Source organism: Ctenopharyngodon idella, chromosome 15 (assembly GCF_019924925.1).
Source record: "Ctenopharyngodon idella isolate HZGC_01 chromosome 15, HZGC01, whole genome shotgun sequence".
NCBI classification, from domain to species: domain Eukaryota; kingdom Metazoa; phylum Chordata; class Actinopteri; order Cypriniformes; family Xenocyprididae; genus Ctenopharyngodon; species Ctenopharyngodon idella.
The window spans coordinates 19,384,572-19,406,500 of record NC_067234.1 but is presented as its reverse complement, the minus strand read 5'-3'; the positions used below and the strand labels follow the sequence as shown (position 1 = coordinate 19,406,500).

At 36.2% G+C, this 21,929-nt stretch overlaps 1 protein-coding gene across 12 annotated transcripts in view; it reads left to right on the top strand.

The window, feature by feature from the left end:
- tenm4 (teneurin transmembrane protein 4) overlaps nucleotides 1-21,929 on the top strand; it is a 262,005-nt gene that overhangs the window by 146,510 nt on the left and 93,566 nt on the right. For all 12 annotated transcript variants that reach the window (XM_051862025.1, XM_051862022.1, XM_051862031.1 and 9 more), the window contains 4 exons: nucleotides 4,821-4,922; nucleotides 7,843-8,037; nucleotides 12,210-12,410; nucleotides 20,361-20,546. In XM_051862025.1, the coding sequence (XP_051717985.1) occupies nucleotides 4,821-4,922; nucleotides 7,843-8,037; nucleotides 12,210-12,410; nucleotides 20,361-20,546 (684 nt within the window). The remainder of the gene's footprint in view (nucleotides 1-4,820; nucleotides 4,923-7,842; nucleotides 8,038-12,209; nucleotides 12,411-20,360; nucleotides 20,547-21,929) is intronic.

Here is a 21,929-nt window from a genome sequence, read left to right as displayed (position 1 = left end):
AAGTGTAGGTGAAGAAAGAAAAAGGAGATCGAGAGGGTGAGAAAGACTGAAAGAAAGTAGGTCAGGTGGATGGCGACCTTCAGAGGGATTCAAACTGCACCCAGTTTTCAGTAAAGAAACACTAAAGTCAAGGTTTAGCTTATGGAGCTGAATTCTTGGTGTTTAAATGCTTTGTTATTCCAGTTTAATACGCAGAGACAGCTATATGTAATCCCTTAGAAAACACTAGCACTGAGGCAGTTTTAAACATTACTCTATTTGTTTTGGCTTCCTGACCAGCCCAGCACAGCAACACAGGCTCAACCAGTGGTTTGAGATTGGGGCGTGGCTCTCTGTTTGTCTGACCAATCGTGGATGGGGAACTGTTCAGGAAACAAAAGACATCATTTTTGTTTTTGACAGTTGGTCACTAGTTGCGCACACTTCCATAATGTCCTTCCTTTATGCATTTATGTGAATAAATAAACTGCCTTTTTACTTATAGAAAATACATTGCAAATGAGATTTTTAATATTTCTACTTGTCTCTCATAGATTGTAGTGAGATTAAATATAGAGCAAAAGGGGACTCTTAAGTCTCCTGCTTCTCAGACCCTAATAAATCTCACATGACATCTGTAGAGTTCCTGACAGTGTTTCAAACTGTGCAACTGTAACGGAGGCAAGCTAGTAAGAGCTGTGCCTGTAAGAGGCTGCGGTCTTTAGTAGCCTTGTTAGCGCCCGCCTCTCATGCCAGAGACGGCGGTTCGAATCCCGCTCGGAGCAGGTTGAATAGGATCGGTTATATTTGGTGCCGTGACCCAGATGGGAGTGAAGTTTAACGGGGTGAGTGTAACGGAGGCCAGCTAGTAAGAGCTGTGTGAATAAACCTCACTCCCCTGTCCTCAAGAGGTGCCCTAGCAACTGACACTAGAGGCTGCGGTCTTTAGCATTCTTGTTAGTGCATCCGCCTCTCATGCCGGAGACGCTGGGTTGAATCCCGCTCGGAGCATGTCAAGTAGGACCGGTTACATTTGGTGCCGTGACCCGGATGGGAGTGAGGTTTAGAGGGGTGAGTGTTACGGAGGCAAGCTAGTAAGAGCTGTGCATGTAATCCTCACTCCCCTGGCCTCAAGAGGCGCGCTAGCGACTGACAACTGGCTGCGGCCTATAGCGTCCTTGTTAGCGTGTCCGCCTCTCATGCCAGAGATGCCGGTTCGAATCCCGCTTGGAGCAAATCGAGTAGGACCAGTTACACAATCAAAAGTCAGATTTCAATGTGAACATTTCTTATAACAGTCTTCCAAGACAAATGTAATAATGCTATACAATCCACGGTCATTTTATAGTAGTGACATCTCAATGAAATCTCCGGAGCTATAAGAGCAACCTCCGAGCAATACAGATTTCCTCTGGGTAGACATATGCCGTAGTCCATAAGGGACCTGAAGTTGAATATCTCTATTGTTCTTGCTCTTTCTCTCTCTGTGAATCTCTATTTTTGTTTCTTTCTTTTTTTACATCTTTATGCCTCTCTCACCATAATTCTCATGACTCCTCATTACAGAGCTAAGGTATCCGTCCCATGTGCGACACAGTCTCATTTGTCCCCGCCATGTGGTCTTCTGTTGTCAGTGTTATCAAGGATGCTTCTCTAGCTGTGGCTTGCTGATTGCTCTGGTCCCTCTGTCTTCAAAGCAGCCAACAGGCCTTCAACAACAATTCTAATATTAGATATTTATCGCATATTGAAGCCAAGGACAGTAGACTTGTGCTATACAAAAAGGAGTAATTAATGTCAGATCAGTTTAAAGACGATGTGTGTAATCATTACTGTTGCTTATAATTGGAGTTAGTATTTTAAACAAACTGCAATTTAACTCCAAAGTGAATGTTTGTTGCAAAAATCCGGTGTGCCAAAAACGACTGAATTTGAATCAATTGATGTTAATGCTTTTGTTCGGACCAACACAAATGATTGCATGCCGTCAATGGGACAGTTTTTTTTTCTAATTTATAAGTTCTAATGCACTGTAAAGAAAACTGGCCAACCTGTAAGAGTTGCGCTTTTGATCACATGCCCAGAACCACTGCGGTTACATAAAACATATAAATTTGAATGAGAAACCCCAGCCATATGTTGAGACCAGAATATCACAAAGACTTGAAGGTGGATGCTTTTGATTTGAACCAATAAGCAACCACCCAGCAGCCACCCAGTGCCACTAATAGCATGGAAATTATACACTTCTCCTTAAGGCTTATGGCTTTTATAGGAAATGCAACGACCAGACAGGTTAAATCGTCATTTATTTCGGCACTGCTTTGAATTGAGTTCATGGCTGGACACAGACTTAAAGATGGAATTATATGTGACAGTGCTGAAGGAAAGTGCAGGGTCTGGACTGCAGGTACTGAACTCAAATCAGACATCATGTCAAAAATGCTTTACATGAGAGTGACAGAGCCACAGCAAGAGATAGATGGTGCTCCACTGACACATGTGGTGAGAGTCTCTAGCACTTTCTTGACAGATATGAAGCAAAAAAGCCATCTCATGTATAATTGTATCTGTTGACATTAATACAAATGGCAAAGACTTAATCTTAGGGCACTATACTCATGTACACTCTCGCCCATAGCCGCTGCAGGCTTTTGAGAGACCTGTATGTGCCCTAGGCTTAGAAGAGGCAGCTGGAAGCCATCAAACACCCTACCGAAGTCTTGATAGGCTCGGGTGTACCAGGGGATAGCCAATCTGCCAGCCTTTTCCTCTCACATCAAGAGACTTGTGCCTTTAAAATTCTTTCAAAAACCTTCTCTGCAGCACAGTCTAGTTACCGCCCTCTCTCCTTCTTTTCTCCCCCCTTCCCTCCGTTCAGCTTCCCGTCTGTTGCATCCTCTGCGATGATTGACTCTCTTGAGGAAGGGGAAGGCTGTGTCCGGGCTCACATTTCCAGCCCTTTGTCCAACACAAAAGCATCTTTGTCGAGAGAGCTCAGCCCCAGGCGCACCAGCGACTCACGGGGATCCTTAGAGAGGGAATATTTTTCACCGCTATTTCATGTTTAATTCAGATTGCGTCTGATTTTAGCTGTACAGAATTGTGTGTGGATTTGCCTTGGTACAAAAACGGAAGTTTATCATGTCAGTAAATGTACTGCATATCGTCATTTAAGTTCACCATGGACAAATTTGTCCCCACCACTTTATGGAATAATATATCTAATACGAAGGAAGTAGTTCCAGTTCTCAAACAGGTTTTTTTCTTGTGTGTGTTATAACAAGTGACGATCTGGCACAAATTTGTTTGTTTTAATGTTTTTCTGTGCCTCCGTTGCAGTTGTTATCAGTCGCGGAAAGTGATTCATGCTTAACATTTGGTAGTTGATCCATGTGTTTATCCACTAAGCTACAAAATCCGGGGACAGATGTAGCAAGTTATCAAATGAAAAGTTAATTTGAGGACTTTAATTGGTCATCAAGAATGATTGCAAATCACTCTTTAAAGAGTTTTATATTGAAAAATAACTTGCTATCGAAATTGTTACATTATTTTTTTTTTTAACTTTCTAATGTCATTATATGCACTTTAGACTTGGAGTGCTTACTCTATTACAGACCTGATCAGTGTATCCATATATTATATAGACCCTTTATGCATATTTATGAACAAACTAATTAATATTCATGAGTTTTAAATCTGTGATGCCACTTAAGATCACTTAAGACTGTTATCCAAATGCTTCTAGATTGCTGTCAGTGTGAATAGACGACGTCTACCAATAATCAAGCACCACTTCTTCGCACCAGGAGTCTGTCTAATATATCTGCAATCTTTAATAAACCCCTTTTATATATACTCCTGCTTGAAGTCAGAAATCTTGTAATTGACATGTCGACATTGCTTGCATTTAAATTAGCACGCTTCACTGAAGGAGGGTGTTAGATGGAATTTCCATTAGCCGTGTCACTGAATGTGTCATGCACTCATGTTGGCTTTGCAATGGTCAATGTTAGTGCCATGTCACAAAAACAGCTACACTAATTACAGAGAGTTCCTCATTAGGCTGAAGTAAATTTGTCAAGTGGCTCCACTTGAGTTCCACTTCACCTTAGACCTGCTAGCAAACAAAAAATGTCACACTTTGTTTACTCATATTTATGGAAAGTGTATAACTTTTCTTATTTCTGTACTTTATATGACTTTTTTATTTTATTTTTTTTATTATAATATTAGTCGAGATTAAAGGTGATTTTTGCATTATTAAAATTGTGAACATTTTGACATTTCCCTGAACACACTCCTGTCTGCCATTGGTCAGGCAAATATATAGCTCTGCCTCAAACTCAACGCATTGGTTGAGCCAGTATTTTTCTGTTGGACTGATCGAGATGATCAAAAAAATAAAAGTGTTTTGAAAAGGTTTACAAAGTGTTTTAGCATGGAAAAAATCACCTCCAAAAGACCTCCATGTTATGATGCTAAACTCAAAATAAGTAACACTTTCATATGACTTTAATATCAGCTCTGTCTTTGAGCTGTTTTTCATGCTTAGTTTCATTAAAAGGCCTGGGGATAGAGTTTTGAGTTCTGATAATTACTGTATGTTTTCATAGTGAACTCTTATTTTGAAAGATCAAGTAAAATGAGATTTTTTTTTTTTTTTTTTTTTTTTTGGCTGATGTGACCCCCTTTAAAATTGAAATGGAACATAGAGTACAACAGGAAATTAAGCTTTTTGCACCACATTCTTTAGGGAAAGAATAAACTGAATACAGCAGGTGAAGCACTGATGAATGTGCGTCATTCTGACCAACACTGATGACATTCTCTTGCAGACTCTATTGATGACTGTCCTAGTAACTGTTTTGGAAATGGAGACTGTGTGGCTGGAAACTGCCACTGTTTTCCTGGCTTTAGAGGACCCGACTGCAGCAGAGGTGAGATTTCTGTTGACCTACTCCTCTATTAGTCTACTTTTCTCCCTTTATTACTTTCAGTCCATCATCCCTGCAGTCATTTCTGTTTCACATTCTCTGTCATTCACGTATTTTCCGTTTCTTACAAACATAATCAAGGTAGCCATGGTTTTCAACTGGCTTTCATGGCTTTCAATATATAAGCAACGTTATCAAATAAATAATTGTATTAGCAATCAAATGAAAAAAATAGTCTATATATATATATATATATATATATGAAAAATATATAATATAATAAAAAAACTCAGAGTTACACTTTGTCAGAAAAAAAGTGTCTGAATAATTTAATCAATTTTACTGGTAGTCCACTGAATGAAGAATTTTTGGGTATAATATATCACAGTTTACTTTATTTTGCTATCCTCACTTACATAAATGAACTATAGTGTCCTGCACCCACTAGTAAAAATATATCAAAAATTATATCTAGTGTCTTAATAATTATATATCAATGTCAAATCAGTGTGAATCTGTCAAATCGATTAATCGCGATTAATAACATCTAACATAAGTTTCTGTTTACATAGTATACATATATATATATATATATATATATATATATATATATATATATATATAATAGATGTGTGTATTTAGTTGATATACAATTATATATATATATTATATATAAAATGTAAGAATAAAAATACTTATAAAAACACTGAAGGGAGATCTATATTGATTTACTATGATTTTACAATAATAATAATACACATTTTACAACAACAATACTTTTTATTTATATAGCACTTTTCATACATAAAAAGAATTAAAAGTGCTTCATGTGTAAAGACATTAAGCAAAGAACAAGCAATATGACAATTAAAGAGGCTACAATAAATTTTGTCCAAAGGCCTTAATAATAATAAAAAACAAAGATATGACATCCAGAGTATGTAAGGTAGTATAACTAGATCTCTTTTATTGAATACAAAAGCTTTTAATTATATTTTGCTACATAAAAAGGTATTTTAAAAATTTTGAAGTGTCAAAAGGTCATTCGGTTTAACCATCCAAAGGCCAATACAGCCATTTCATTTGTAATTAAAATCTTAAAATGTAATAAATGTATATATTTTTTTTATTCTGGCATGATTTTATAACATCATAACAGTGCAAAATGGTATTAAAATTATGAGTAGAAGTTGTTGCTTTGTTATGAGAAAGAATGTCCGGAGAAATGAATTTCATTGATGTCATTCGGAGTAACCAATATAAAGGGACCATTTTGGATCAAGTCATGCATTCAATATCATGTGACAGGATGTGACATCATTCAGACACCTGCACAGGACCACATTCATCATCAGGTCATACGGTACAACCGCTATAAAACATGGAAAATGTTGTAATATTTTAAAAACTTGAACTAAATATAAAATGTTTGATTGTCCTTTTGTTAGCTAGCTAGCTTGATATCAGCCTGTTAGCATAGAGGGTATGCACGTGACGTCACCGTCAACCATTATGACTGCGGTTACGCCCACTGATTGGCAAAAGACTGAGAGGCAGCATTGGTATTCAGCGTGAATGCCGTGAAAAACACACAAAACACATCCAAAACGGGAAAGAGCTTTGCGACTGACTGTACAAATAGCTTTGACACAAAATCTGAGGTATATTTTTACAGACTGTTGAAAGCTACAGAAAAAAGAAGCAAATAGGTTGTTGCAATTCATAGAAACAGCTGGACTCCAGGCAAAGAAACATGTTTTGCAGTTATCATTTTGTGTCAAAATGTTGGATTTTGAGGTAAAATCATACCCTATATATTGTATTGTTATATATTGTGTTGACAACTCATCAATTAAATATTTACCATCTTATATTCTGCATAATTGGGTGTTTTTAAATAAACACTGACAAAAACTATACAAGTTTTAGGGCTGGACGATATGACGAAATATATAACATTGATATAAGTGATCACTCCGATTTAGACCTACCTATATTGTATTTATATAAAGCGTTCACAGGCAGATTTGCTTTATGTATTTCCCCAGCGTCGAAATCAGGCACATATAAATGTCAGGAAACACGATTCCTGGCTGCATGCCAATATCCATGGATTAGGTTTCTTTGACATGTCATAAGGAACACTTTCGAGCCCAACCTTTAGTGTAATCGTTTGTTTTACTCGCGTTTTTGCAGTTTCCCCTACTAAATCCAGTCATGCAGCGCGTTCCGGCGGGAAAGTGACGTCTATGCATACCCTCTAAGCAAAAGTGTCATTCGGTAAAACTGAAATTTTCGTTAAAACGAATTACTTTTTTGGTGACAAATTTTGTCCATCTTGTAAAAAATGACAAAAGCAGTGTTAATTGATTAAACCACAATCTCATTGTTAACACTTAATGGAGATATAATTAATTTTGAAGTTTTATTATGTTTTTTTACACTTTTAAAAACCTTATTCGCCAATGGCCCATATATATACACATGCATACAATTGGACACTTCAGAATGTATGCATTGGGGTTCATGAGATCAAAAATTCTAGTTATGTTGTAACTGTGGTATTTTGCCAGACATCAAGGTATCCATTTTGGTTCTGTTGTGCCCTGTCACTTCAACATTGATTTTTCACTATGAATTCTGTTGCTCTTTCTCTCTCTGCTGTTTGCATGTTTCTGGTGTATTCTAGTGTCTTGATCATTCGCTATTCAGAAATCACTTGTACATGCATAAAACTTCTGGATCGATATGGTTTCACTCATTTTTCCTACTGTAGCTTTTGCTGCAGTGCTCATATTGATTTTCACACAGACATGAGTTGCCATCTTCTTCCGAGAGTCCAGCAGGTCAGCCCAAGCAGTGTTCTTTTGAAGCTCCGTTTGGCAGACCTTTTACATGTTGTGTATGTGTGTACTCTTTCCAGCGTCCTGTCCGGTGCTTTGCAGTGGAAACGGTCAGTACCTCAAAGGCCGCTGCATGTGTCACAGCGGTTGGAAAGGATCCGAATGTGATGTTCCTACAAACCAGTGCATCGACATAACCTGCAGTGGACACGGCACATGCATTGTGGGAACTTGCATCTGTAATCCAGGCTACAAAGGGGAGAACTGCGAAGAAGGTACCAGAATATATGATTTATTTATTTATTTTTTTGGCTAGTGTTCTCTTAAAATTTGAGGGGAAAACAACATTCCAGCCAATATACACTACTGGTCAAAAGTTTGGAATAATTAATATTTTTGGATGTTTATGAAATAAGGATGTTTATGCATTTTTTTTAAACAAATATTCAGTAAAAACAGTAATATTGTGAAAAATTATCACAAAAAATCAAAATATGTTTTAACATGTAATTTCTTCCTGTGATCAAAGCTGAGTTTTCAGCATCATTACTTAAGTCTTCAGTGTCACATGATCCTTCAGAAATCATTCTAATATGCTGATTTGCTGCTCAAGAAACATTTCTGATTATTCTCAATGTTGAAAACAGTTGTGCTGCTTGATATTGATACACTGCCATTCAAAAGTTTGGGTTAAGTAAGGTTTTAAAAAAAGAAAATCAGTAAGGATGCATTAAATTGATCAAAAGTGACATTAATGTTACAAAAAAAAATTATATTTCAAATAATGCTGTTCTTTTCAACTTTTTATTCATTAAATAATCCAGTTTCCACAAAAATATTAATCAGCACAACTGTTTTCAACATTGAGAATAATAATAAATGTTTCTTGAGCATTAAATCAGCATATTAGAATGATTTCTGAAGGATCATGTGACACTGAAGACTGGAGTAATGATGCTGAAAATTCAGCTTTGATCACAGGAATAAATTACATACATTAAAATAGAAAACTTCCAAACTTTTGACCAGTAGTGTATGTGTAATATCACCTTCCTCGCACCATTATGTAATCTCTCTTTTTACGCACCAAATTTTTATGCACCAAATCACACAGAAATGGAGAAAGAGGCCCGTCTTGGCCTTTTTTAGTATGCATACGTACCCTTCTGAATATTTAAGATGGGCGTACATGACCTTCGAGTTTGTAGCAGGCCCATAAGTATCCGACTCGTCTCGTTACGCCTAGAAAGTCTCCTCGCTCCTTTACATGCATTATGGATACTTCTGAGGGTCCAAAGCAATCCATTAAGAGAAGAACAATTCATTTGGGTTAAGATCCAATAAGTCAAATTTGCACTGAGAAGTCTGAACTGAGACTACAGCAGCCCGGCGATGGGGCGACCGAGCTGTGAAGAGATAAGATTAAAGTAGCCATTGTGTTTGGCAGTTTTTGAAGGCTCTCATTTCAAGATGAAAAATGATGTGGCCAATTTTGACAAATGGTATGTTCTGACTCTTCTAACCCCTGGCAATTCTATTTCGGGTCTCACCGTTGGCCATTGAAGGAAGAGAATGCCGACGCTGGCCCTTCAACGGTTCTACCTTTCTTCGCCTGCGACCTTCAGGCGGTGATGATTAATTGCCAGGAGAGAGGCTCTTGTCATTTAGCCTATGATCTCTGTGCCTTGTGCCCAAACCATCTGCTAAGAGACCTGAACTCCTGCTTATCTATAGGAACGGCCTCTCCACCCATTTGTGTCATGGTAAAGGGAGTCTGCAATGTAGCGACCCCATCCCTCCTTTCCCATCATGTCCCAGCTGGCCTCATGTTAGCCATCTGTGAGGGCACGTTCTTGTTTCACACCTAAATTTTCGAATAGATATACACTACCGTTCAAAAGTTTGGGGGTGGCAAGTTTTTTTTTTTTTTTCTTCAGCATATTAGAATGATTTCTGAAGGATCATATGACACTGAAGACTGGAGTAATGATGCAAATTTAGTTTTGGATCACATGAATAAATTACATTTTAAAATATATTAAAATAGAAAACAATTATTTAAATTGTAATAATATTTCATAATATTACTGTTTCTACTGTTTAGAGAAATAGCAAAGAAATCGTTTTAGCCTTTCATCAATCGTTCTAGCATTCTGTTGTTTGTTTTAGCATTCTATCGTTTGTTCTGGAATTCTATTGTTTGTTAGTTTTAGCATTCTATCATTTGTTCTAGCATTCTATCGTTTGTTTTAGAATTTTAATTTTCGATCTAGCATTATTGTTTGTTTTAGCATATATTTCGTTCTAGCATTCTGTTGTTTGTTTGTTTGTTTTAGCATTCTATCGTTCGTTCTGGAATTCTATTGTTTGTTAGTTTTAGCATTCTATCATTCGTTCTAGCATTCTATTGTTTGTTTTAGTATTTTAATTTTCGATCTAGCATTCTATTGTTTGTTTTAGCATATCTTTCGTTCTAGCATTCTGTTGTTTGTTTTAGCATATCTTTCGTTCTAGCATTCTGTTGTTTGTTTGTTTTAGCATTCTATCGTTCGTTCTGGAATTCTATTGTTTGTTAGTTTTAGCATTCTATCGTTCGTTCTAGCATTTTATTGTTTGTTTTAGCATATCTTTCGTTCTAGCATTCTATTGTTTGTTTGTTTTTAGCATTGTATCTTTAGTTCTATCATTCTATCATTTTTGTTTTAGCATTCTAACTTTCGTTCTAGCATTCTATCGTTTGTTTTAGCATTATAATTTTCGATCTAGCATTCTTTTTGTTTTAGCATATCTTTCGTTCTAGCATTCTATTGTTTGTTTGTTTTAGCATTCTATCATTTGTTTTAGTATTCTATCGTTTGTTAGATTTAGCATTTTATCGTTCGTTATTGCATTCTATTGTTTGTTTTAGGATATCGTTCGTTCTAGCATTCTATAATTTTTGTTTTAGCATTCTATCATTTCTTTGTTTTACCGTTCTATTGTTCGAATTCTACTCTCTTTCATTCTAGCATTCTATTGTTTGTTTAAGCATTATATTGTTCATTCAAGCATCTTGTTTTAGCATTGTATCGTTTGTTCTAGCATTCTATGGTTTGTTCGTTCTAGCATTCTATTGTTTGTTTTAGCATTCTATTGTTCGTTCTAGCATTCTGTCATTTGTTTGATTTGGCATTTTATTGTTCATTCTAGCATTCTATCATTTGTTTGTTTTAGCATTCTATCCTTTGTTCTAGCATTCTATTGTTTGTTCATTCTGGCATTCTATTTCTTTGTTTTAGCATTCTATCGTTCGTTCTAGAATTCTATTGTTTGTTTTAGCATTCTATTGTTCATTCAAGCATTGTTTGTTTGTTTTTGTTTTAGCATTGTATCGTTCATTCTAGCATTCTATCATTTGTTTGTTTTAACATTGTATATTTTGTTCTAACATTCTATCATTCATTTGTTTATCATTTTATGTATTCATGTATGACATTAATTCCTTTGCATTTCAATTCATTTTATTTTTACTTTCTTAAATTCAAATTCAGATTGCTGCTGTTCATTCTATTTGCTATCTTGCTAATTGGAATTTCAAAGACTTTCTCAGTTCAGTTCAGCACAACCATTTTTTTTTATTTTTTTTTTCCCTTTGAATATCCTCTTTCACGTATGTCATATTTGAAGTCAAATGGGCTGCAAAAGTTTTTACTTTATTTTGTGAATATCCGTCTTGAGAATGTTTGTTGGGGGTGACTAATTCTAGTTCATTCTTCAACAAGGATTAGAAATGAATTAAGAGTAACATGGGTACAGGAAGCTGAGTTTTTCGCCCATGGGCCATTGTAGGTGTCCTTGTTTGCATTCTGTCACGCTTGGTTTTGGGTTCACAGTAAGTGGGGGGACCACATCCAGCATCGCTTTTCAATTTAGCAGAACATGCTCCGACCGCGCCAGTCTTTCCCTTCCTGGCGCTGAGAGGAAATCTCATTACCAGCAGCTAGAGAAGTCAGAGAGAGAGAGAGAGAGAGAGAGCAACACTCTTCCCACCTGCCAGTTTACTGCACGACAGCGAATGCGGCCATTTACTTTGACCGTTTGTAAATCCTGTTTCTCTCAGGGTTTTTGGAAGTGTCAGGCCTACTCAGATGCAGCTGGGCTTGTGGCGCGCTCTCCGCTACAAGAGCTAAACCTCTAGAGTCCTTCTTTTTTGGTCTATGGGATGGATGACTAAGGTCTGAGTCATACATTGAAAGGAAGATGAACAGCAGGGGACACTGAGTTATGACAGTTTGATGTTAATACATGCATGTGTTCAAGTTTGATCTAGTGCGCTCGTCTTTGATGATGAATTTAGTCTGATACGAAATGGCTTTGATGATGTATTTTTACTTTGAATTCTGCTTTGAATTAGCTATGTGAAAACGAGTTAATTAATGCCTGCACAATGTGTTCTGTTACTGTGCAGTGGACTGCCTGGACCCGACCTGCTCCGGGAGAGGTGTCTGTGTACGTGGAGAGTGCCACTGTTTTGTAGGTTGGGGAGGTCCTGGATGCGAGAGTCCACGTGCTTCCTGTATGGAGCAGTGCTCTGGACATGGGACCTTCTTGGCTGATACCAACACCTGTAACTGTGACCCCAACTGGACGGGTCACGACTGCTCCACAGGTCAGTACAGTGGTGGAATGACGTAATGTCCTGAGCTATTATGTTCACTTGACGTGTTTCCCTATTTCAGCATTGTTACTTTGCATGTGTATATATATTATATATAGATATATAGATATATATATATATATATATATATATAGATTTTGAAGTGTCAAAATGTCATTCGGTTTAACCGTCCAAAGGCCAATAGAGCCATTTAATTTGTGATTAAAATATCTTAAAATGTAATAAATGTATATATTTTTTAATTCTGGCAAAATTTTATAACATCATATATCAACATAGTGCAAAATGGTATTAAAATTATGTGTAGAAGTTGTTGCTTTGTTATGAGAAACAATGTCCTGAAAACTTCATTTCATTGTCATTTGGAGTAACCAATATAAAGGGACCATTTTGGATCAAGTCATGCGGTCAATGATCATTCAGACACCTGCAAAAAACCACATAGTCGTGAAGCAAAGTAACTAACTCTCTTTTAACTATTTGAAAAATTCATGTTTTCACTTGCTCATACACATGTCCCGAAACCTCAGGTCATTCGGTGCAACCGCTATAAAACATGGAAAATGCTGTAAAATTTTAAAAACTTGTACTAAATATAAAATGTTTGATTGTCCGTTTGCTAGCTAGCTAGCTAGATATCAGCCTGTTAGCAATGTTTGAAAATATCGTCATTTGGTATAACCAAAAGTGTCATTCGGTAAAACCGAAATTTTGGTTAAACCAAATTACTTTTTTGGTGACAAATTTTGTCCATCTTGTAAAAAATGACAAAAGCAGTGTTAGTTGATTATAAAAAACCCACATAATCTCATTGTTAACACTTAATAAAACTTCAAAATTAATTATATCTCCATTATGTTTTTTTTACACCTTCAAAAACCTTATTTGTCAATGACCCGTTTATGTATGTATGTATGTATGTATGTATGTATGTATTTATTTACTTATTTATCATTGTTACTATATGAACTCAAGGAAGAACTATTTAGTTATTTTCATTTGTGTGCACCAATCAGTGTTGTTTATATATTGTTCATATTCTAGTATTTATTAATATTTTGAATTAGCCTTTATTTTTATATTTTCAGTTTTAATTTTAAGTTGTCATTTTATAATGTGCTTTAGTCATTTTTATTAGATTTATTTTTTTTTTTTTTTCATTTATTTTTAGTTTTACCTCAGTTTTAGTTTGCATAGTTTTAGTAATTAAACTATTTTTTTTTTCAGTTAGTTACTTTTTTTTTGTTTTACATTTGATATTTTATTTTAGCTTTATTTTATTTACCGAACACCATTTTTAATTGTTGTAGTGTTAGTTAACAACACACTTTTTAACTACATTTTAGTCTTGTATTTTTCGCCAACAGCATTGCATGTTGATATAGTCACAGTTATCATTTAAAAACATTGGTGCCATCTCGTCCTCGTGTCGTCTTAGTCAAGGAAATAAAATGAACATTTTTCAGTATAGTTTTCAATAACGAAATTAACTGAAGTAAATCTGAAACATGCATATATAATACACCCAGGCCTTTATACTGTGTAAGTACCATATTCAAAAGATATATTGCTTCTTCTTCACCTTTGATTTAATAATCATATAACTATCTCATACAAATACCTACCTTATCTGATCATATCAATTGTCTGTGTCTCGGAGCGCAGTATGGGGGACAGTGTTAGCGTCACACTAATCTGAAGGGCAAATCGTACACCTGTGTTTGTGAATTTATCTCTTTGTGAGCGGTTCATCACATATTTATGCGTGCCTGTGCATGAACTGATTAATGTTAAAATCTCGTAAACCATCTAAATGAAACTTGATGCAGCTTATCTTTGCTAATCTCCACGCCACCTGTTGCCATGACAGCGGTGACTACAGGTGTCAGGGTGTAATTTCATGCTCCACATAATTTACCTCACTGTTCTCGACTTGTGTGATTGAGAAAATTCTGAGAAAACAATATATGCAAAGTGCTTCGGTAAACGCTCAGTCTATTGTCTATAACAGAACGTTTAAATTAGCAACACTTCAAAGACATTTTTTCCCTGAATTAAGCAGCCATTTCAAACTTGTTTGATAAAGTTAGCACTGTGCCATTTCCTTTCTTTTATTCCATCAAGAATGGGCAGTTAGGTCAAATTCTCCATGGTTTCAAAACACTTTAGTCCCTTCTTCTCAACCCCTCTCCCAGTCATGCCTGACCACCTTTTCACAGAGATTTTTCCACATTTGAGCTGTTTCGGTCACGCTAGTTAGACCTCCATCAGGAGGTGGGGGTGAAACAGCAGCGTTTGATACAGTAAAAGCGGTTTAGCACCTCATGGCGGAGGACGAGAGCCACAAGAGCCAGGTTCTGACAGTGACCTGTGGATAGTGTGATTTGATTTTCCCTCAAGATGGGACACCGATGTCTTCTTACATCACACTGGACAGGTGTCACACTCTTGCGGATTTGTTAATGTGAAAGACAATCTTTAAAATCCTAACAGCAGTAGAGTTGTTTGAAACCAGGAGATGCGGCTGAACTTTTAACTAACAAAAGTAATAGTAAACATGTACTTTATATTATTGGCTGATAAAAGCAATTATTTTTACTATCTCCCATCGGTTAGTTGTTTAAATGATGAGGGCCGATTATATCCTCTCAATTAAAAGGGGGCGGGAAAATGTGTAAGACTGAAACTCGTACTGTGTGTAAATAAAATGTCTCTTGTGTTGAATTTAAGGCTGTCAACATGACAATAACGCATTAACAGTTAAAAAAATTGACATTATCTATTTCACCCTATGGATCACCCTAAGTTCAAGCCAGGGTTGCCAGGTTTGCGGTTGTTTTACCTACACCAAACATTATTTGTAGCGTGCTTCCCATCCAGTAATCACAAAGAGCGTTGTGCTTTACTTCTGATAAGAAACAGTCTCAGCTTTCAAATTCTGTCCATTTTATCATGAAATTCAAACAATAAATGGCGTTTTGACGCTCTTAAATGTGACGTGACAGATCGCTGTAGCACCTCAGTTCAAGTGACAGCACAGAGCACGAGTCTTTTCTTTCACTTTAATACAAGTTATAGCATTAAAACGTATGTTGAAAGATACAGTACAACTTACTGAAAAGTATCGTGTCTCATGTAATCGCTCAATCTGTGTTTCAAATGCAGAAAGACGTGAATAAAACAGCTTGTGAATATGTCACTTAACGTTGCATTTACCTCAGGAAAGTTATCCATAGTTCACAGTTCATTAGTTAGCTATAAAAAAATAAAAAAAAAACAATAGAGAGAAGCTTATTTACTGTTAATTATATAAGAATGTTTAAATAAATTTGACAAGTGTTTATGAAAACTACCTTATGTGCAACTGAGTTGTATACAAACATTTCGGTTTTTATTTGAGTGCAGTTATTATATCTGAAAATAAATAGCAGTTGAATATAATAGTTTATGCTCTGTTGTTACTTTTAAGCTCTAATATTATAGTAGCAAATGAGAGGGTTCCCTGTATAGTTTACAGCATTAGTTGGAAGAGATTTTTTTTCCTTAAATCGTTATCAGCAGACCATTCTATGGAAGCTTGTTTCGCCACAGACAAAAAAAAAAAAAAAGTGACTTTTTATCACATAATTCTGACTTTTTATCTCAGAATTGCATGATATAAACTCGCAATTCTGATTTTTTTCTCGCAATTTCGAGTTTAGACTACATCTCGCAATTATGACTTTTTTTTCTCACAATTACGAGTTTGTATTTCACAATTCCAATTATGAAGGAGGAAAAAGACTTGACTTTTTTCTCAGAATTGCGAGTTTATATCTCACAATTCTGACTTTATAACTCGCAATTGCGACAATGTATCAAACGATTCTGAGGGGAAAAAAAGTCAGAATTGCAAGTTATAAACTCACAATTGCAAGAAAAAGTCAGAATTGTGTGATATAAACTCAATTCTGACTTTTTTTTCTTGCAATTGTGAGGTTAGGTTATATCTTGCAATTATGACTTTTTTTCTCACAATTATGACTTTTTTGAGAAAAGTCAGAATTGCGAGATGTAAACTCACAATTGCGGGGAAAAGTCAGAATTGTGAGATAAAAAGTCACAATTGCCTTTTTTATTTTTTATTCAGTGGCTGAAACAAGCTTCCATATCATTCTGAATATCGGCATTGGCGGAGAAATTTAGTATCGTGCATCCCTAAATATTGTTTGTCTATTTTAATGAAAACTTTTAGAGAACAGAGTTGATTTGTTTACTTATCAGAGTTATTAATTTTTCTTTTTCTGTAACGCAGGGCAGAAATCCAAATGCTGTTTTGCTACACCAGGTTTGAAGCAGGGAAATTTATTATTAATATCCCTCCAAAGTGCTCAAAAGCAGTGATGCAATATTGTTATTTTGGTCACTGCTATTGTAAACACCACAAGGTTTTAAGAGATCAGAGAACTAATGGGAATTTTGCTTCAGCAAACTTTTGAAACACAACTATCTGTGAATATGAATTTCACTTTAATGCCAAGCAGACAGACTGACCTATTAGGTAATCCGAGGGATTTGCTGGAAATAGCCATTTAAAGCCTGGCTTCTCAAGCGAAAGATGCAGCATGACTAAATTATTACGAGACTTGTGCTCTCCTGAGCCGGCCTCTGCTTTAACTCAAGGATCTGAACTGCAACCGCTCCAGAAAAACACCCAGCAAGTTTAACACACATTGTTATTGATACACTGTGGAAAATGTGAGCTTTAATTATTTAACTGTATTTTTACCCCCTTTGGCAAACATCTGGGAACCATTAGTGGCAAACTGTATTGTTTGCTGCAAATTTTACACAAGTTAACTGCACTGATAATGGTTATAACATAAATGTTGGGGGTAAAATAAATGTCATGCCACAAAACTAAACAGAGAGCCACTCCTAAAATCTGAAAATTACTTCCTCCCTCTCTCTGTCTCTCCATCTTTTCCCCCCATTTTTGTCTCAGTTCTCTTGGTCACTTCTGGTAATTGAATAAGAAAGCTTTCAGCTCTAGCATGTTTTCAGGCTGGCAGCTCCAACACATTCTGAAATGAGCTGTTGCAAACAATCAAGATCTGCATCAATTAGTTCTCCTCCTCTATTAAAGGACGCAGGAAGGAGTTACCCAATTATTGTACAACGTTCATAGCGTTTTTGCCCTGCAGTGAAGCATTGTGGGAACGATTCACAGATGGCATCATCTTGTCACTTGGCTGCTGTGTTACCTTTATGAGAATCGCTTTGAGGAAGACCTTTATGAGAAACGATATTCGCATTATCAAGCAAGACGTTTTTGTGTGCATGCGAGAGAGCGAGGGGCAAAATGCTAAGCAAATTGAAAGAGGGACAATAAAGGCGAGTAAGAACGAGAGAAAATGAGCAACTGCGTGTCTCCTTGACAACTTTAAGCAATGAAATGCCATTAGGATGCCTCTAATTGAAATGTTGCATGTGAAATTAAGGGCATTTACATAATTTAACAAAGGCCCAGCGTTGTAATTAGCATGAGGGAAGGATTTTTTTTTTCCTTCAAGCTTTTAAATCTGGTAATGCCATGTTATGGTTTGTGCCTGAAAAGACTAACTTAACTGTTTAATTTGTAACAATGACAAAATGCAGAGCTACAAGAACATAATTGACTCATTATTGGCCTATAAGCGACCTTTTTTCTGGCTCCCTTCCGCATAGATTTGGCTAATTAGACAATAGTACATAACCACTGCTCTATACTTTGAAGAGGGCTCTTATTTGCATAGCATGAAAATATTTGTTCTTTTACATTGTATCCACCTTTTAAAATCGTGTGTGTGTGGTTCAGGTAAACCCTACATTATGGGGACAAAATGATACACAAAGATGGCAATATCCGAAATCCTTGTCCTTGTGGGTACATTTTTTGGTCCCCATGAGGAAAACAGCTTATAAATGACACTTTTTTTTTTTTTTTTTTTTTTTGAAAATGTAAAAGTGCAGAAAGTTTTCTGTGATTGGTAGGTTTAGAGGTAGATAATGGAATATGCAGTTTGTACAGTATGAAAATCACTATGTCTATGGAAATTCCCCATAAAACATGAAAACCGTGTGTGTGTGTGTGTGTGTGTGTGTGTGTGTGTGTGTGTGTGTGTGTTCTACTGCATGGCAGGACATTTAATTTGTTAATTTATTTTATTGTTTTGTTTTTGTTTTTTGATTATTTGTGGTTAAAATCCATACAAATCTACAAAAAAATATAGTATATAGGTAACTGATCACCATTTTTCTCTCACTTTTAATTGCCTTTTTGCTTTCACTAGTAACTCGCAATTGCATGCTAGAGTAAGAATTACATGATATAAACTCACACTTCATTTCAGACTTTATAACTCGCAATCGCGACTGTATATCTTGCAATTCTGACTTCATAACTCCAATCGTGACTTTATATCACGCAATTCTGACTTTATAACTAGCCATCGCGACTTTATATCTCGCAATTCTAACTTCATAACTCCAATCGTGACTTTATATCCCGCAATTTCTGACTTTATAACTCGCAATCGCGACATTATATCCCACAATTCTGACTTCTCCCGCAATTCTAACTTTAAAACTCACAATCGCAACTTTATATCCTGCAATTTCTGATATTATAACTCACAATCACGACGATATATCCCGCAATTCTGACTCATCCCGCAATTCTGACTTTATAACTCACAATCGCGACTTTATATCACGCAATTCTGACTTTATAACTCGCAATTCTGACTTTATAACTCGCAATTCTGACTTTATATCACACAATTCTGACTTTATAACTCGCAATTCTGACTTTATATCACGCAATTCTGACTTTATATCCCGGAATTCTGACTTTATAACACGCAATCGTGACTTTATATCCCGGAATTCTGACTTTATAACATGCAATCGTGACTCTATATCACACGATTCTGCCTTTCACACAATTCTGAGAAACGAAAGTCAGAATTGCGAGAAGTTGCAATTACTTTTTTTTTTTTTTTTTATTCAGTGGCTTCAAGCTTCCATACCATTTTATATTGTTCTGTGTTGTGACATTTTGAAGTACAGCAATTCTACGTGGATGATAATTATAAAAGAATAGCAAAATGCTATTTCAGATAGTTTTAGATGAATTATACAGCTGGGCATGTCAACTTAACAAAAGCATTTCATGTTAACTACCCATTCACTTGATGTTTTGTGCTTTATGCCACATCTTTATCCTTTTTATATTTCTGGAACTTTTTCATTATGTCAAGATTTCAGACTGACTAGACATGAAGTAAAGTGTTATGTGAATTAATTGGCACAACTGGTTCACACAGCCAAACCTTCCCAGACCATTTTATTTGTGAAATCTCATATGTTAGATTTAATTTGTGAATTAAATCTCAATTATTGTCTCTCAGATCTTTTTTTTTTTTTTTTTTTTTTTTTTAATTATAGAAAAAATGCTTTTTGCAACACTACCTCAGCTTCCACCTCATTACTTATGCAGTGAAACCGACTTAAATAATCCAGCGTGTGTCTCCATTTCTATAGGAAGCCAAAATTGGATTTTGTTCTTTGACTTTTCTTTCTTCTTTTATTTTTTAATTTTTCCCTACTCCCCTCCACACAAAAGGAGGACTTCCCCCCAAAAAGAAGGAATCCAAAAAGGAAGAGACACAGCAGAAAATCTGCCCTGTTAAACCTCCCACAATCCTCGAACCCCTGCTTTGTAATGGTCTTATTAGATTTGTATTGTCCAAAAGGGATTGCCCCCTTTATGAGGTGCAAGAATTTCTTTTCACTAGCCATCAGACAAGGTAGTGGAGCGTGGCCGTCCCATCACTGACAATAACTCCTGGATTTGCTTTCTCTTTACCCCCTGTCCCAACTACTATTCGGTAACACCCTTTCCCTCCCCGTGTCCCACAGAGCTGTGCGCAGCCGACTGTGGTGGTCATGGCATCTGCGTGGCGGGCAGCTGTCGCTGCGACGAGGGCTGGATGGGCTCTGGGTGCGAACAACGGGCTTGTCATCCACGCTGCAGCGAGCACGGAACCTGCAAGGACGGGAAGTGTGAATGCAGCCCGGGATGGAACGGAGAACATTGCACCATCGGTAAGGAGCAAGAGGGATGCATTAATTTATGTGTGCGTGAAGTGTGGGATAAGGGTGGAGTCGTGACGGGGGGAAGGGGCTGGCGGGGAGGTGTGAGAGAAGCATGCGTAATTGAATTTGTGCAACTCGGCATAGCATGAACAGGTTTGCTCAAGGATATGAAGCTTGTCTTCATGCATTTTAATGTGGGAATGTGCTAAGGTGTCTTTTCATTTCTACTCATCATTTCCCTCCTTTCTTATTCTCTTTCTCGTTCCTTTCTATTAGTTCATTTTGAACACAAACATTTGCATTGCACGAGCAGAGCAGTCACTGGAAAGACGTTCTTTACATTGGGGAATTAAATGGCAAAGCAGTTTAAAGAATTTTTTTTTATTATTATTATTTTTATTTAAAAATATTCATTATTTTTGCAATTCCTTTTGGTAAGGTTATTGTTTAAGTAAGTCGTGTGTTTCGGCTTTAATTTAGTTTTATTTGAACCAAAATATACCAATGTATTTGGAATTTGAAAAAATATAACATCAAATATGATACATCAATGATACATCAGGCCTTTGAGGAACATTTATCTGTTCATCTCTCAATCATCATTCATTGTATTGCATTATATGTTTTCTCCCCCACAATAAAATCTACAGAGCTTTGATCATAAAACTAAGCATTTAAATATCATCTTACTAAGATATTATTGGGAGTATTTTTTATTATTATTTCATTGTAAGTAGTCTACTGTACTGTTATAAAGATCTCATTGATTTGCATTATAAGCTTTTGGAATTTCATCTTACTTTTTGGCCATATAAATATCAGCAACTGCACCAAATTGCATGTTTCTGCTTAGTTCTCTGAATAAAATTGAGGTGTGTTTTTTCCATCCTCAAGTGTGAGCTGCGTATTCTCGTACGTTATACTATATGAGTCATAAAAGCCTGATGTTGAAAAGCCTGCTCAATAAAAATAGTAGTCATGTCATAGTCAAAGCATTTCAGCTTAGGCACCATGATGATAATAATTAATGCTTTTAGAAATAGATTCAGTCTAATATTGGTTTCACTGCACAATGGCACAACCCACGTCAATGGAGAGAGGCAACCGTCCTTCAGTTGAGCCAGGTGTATTAGGTTGTTCCATGGTCAGACTTTAAGATAATTAATAAATATATATATATATAAAAAATCTCATTTTCTCCTCCAACTTCAAAATCCTCCGACATGTTTTACCTTATTTGTAAAGGGCGTTTGACTTAGTCTTTGCACATTTGCTTTACAGACACTGGATCGGTACTTCCGCCTACGTCACGTGTGACCTTTCCAACATTATTACGTAATGCGTGGCGCATCGCAGAGCTAGTGCAAGATGAGCATTTGTGTTTAAAAAGTA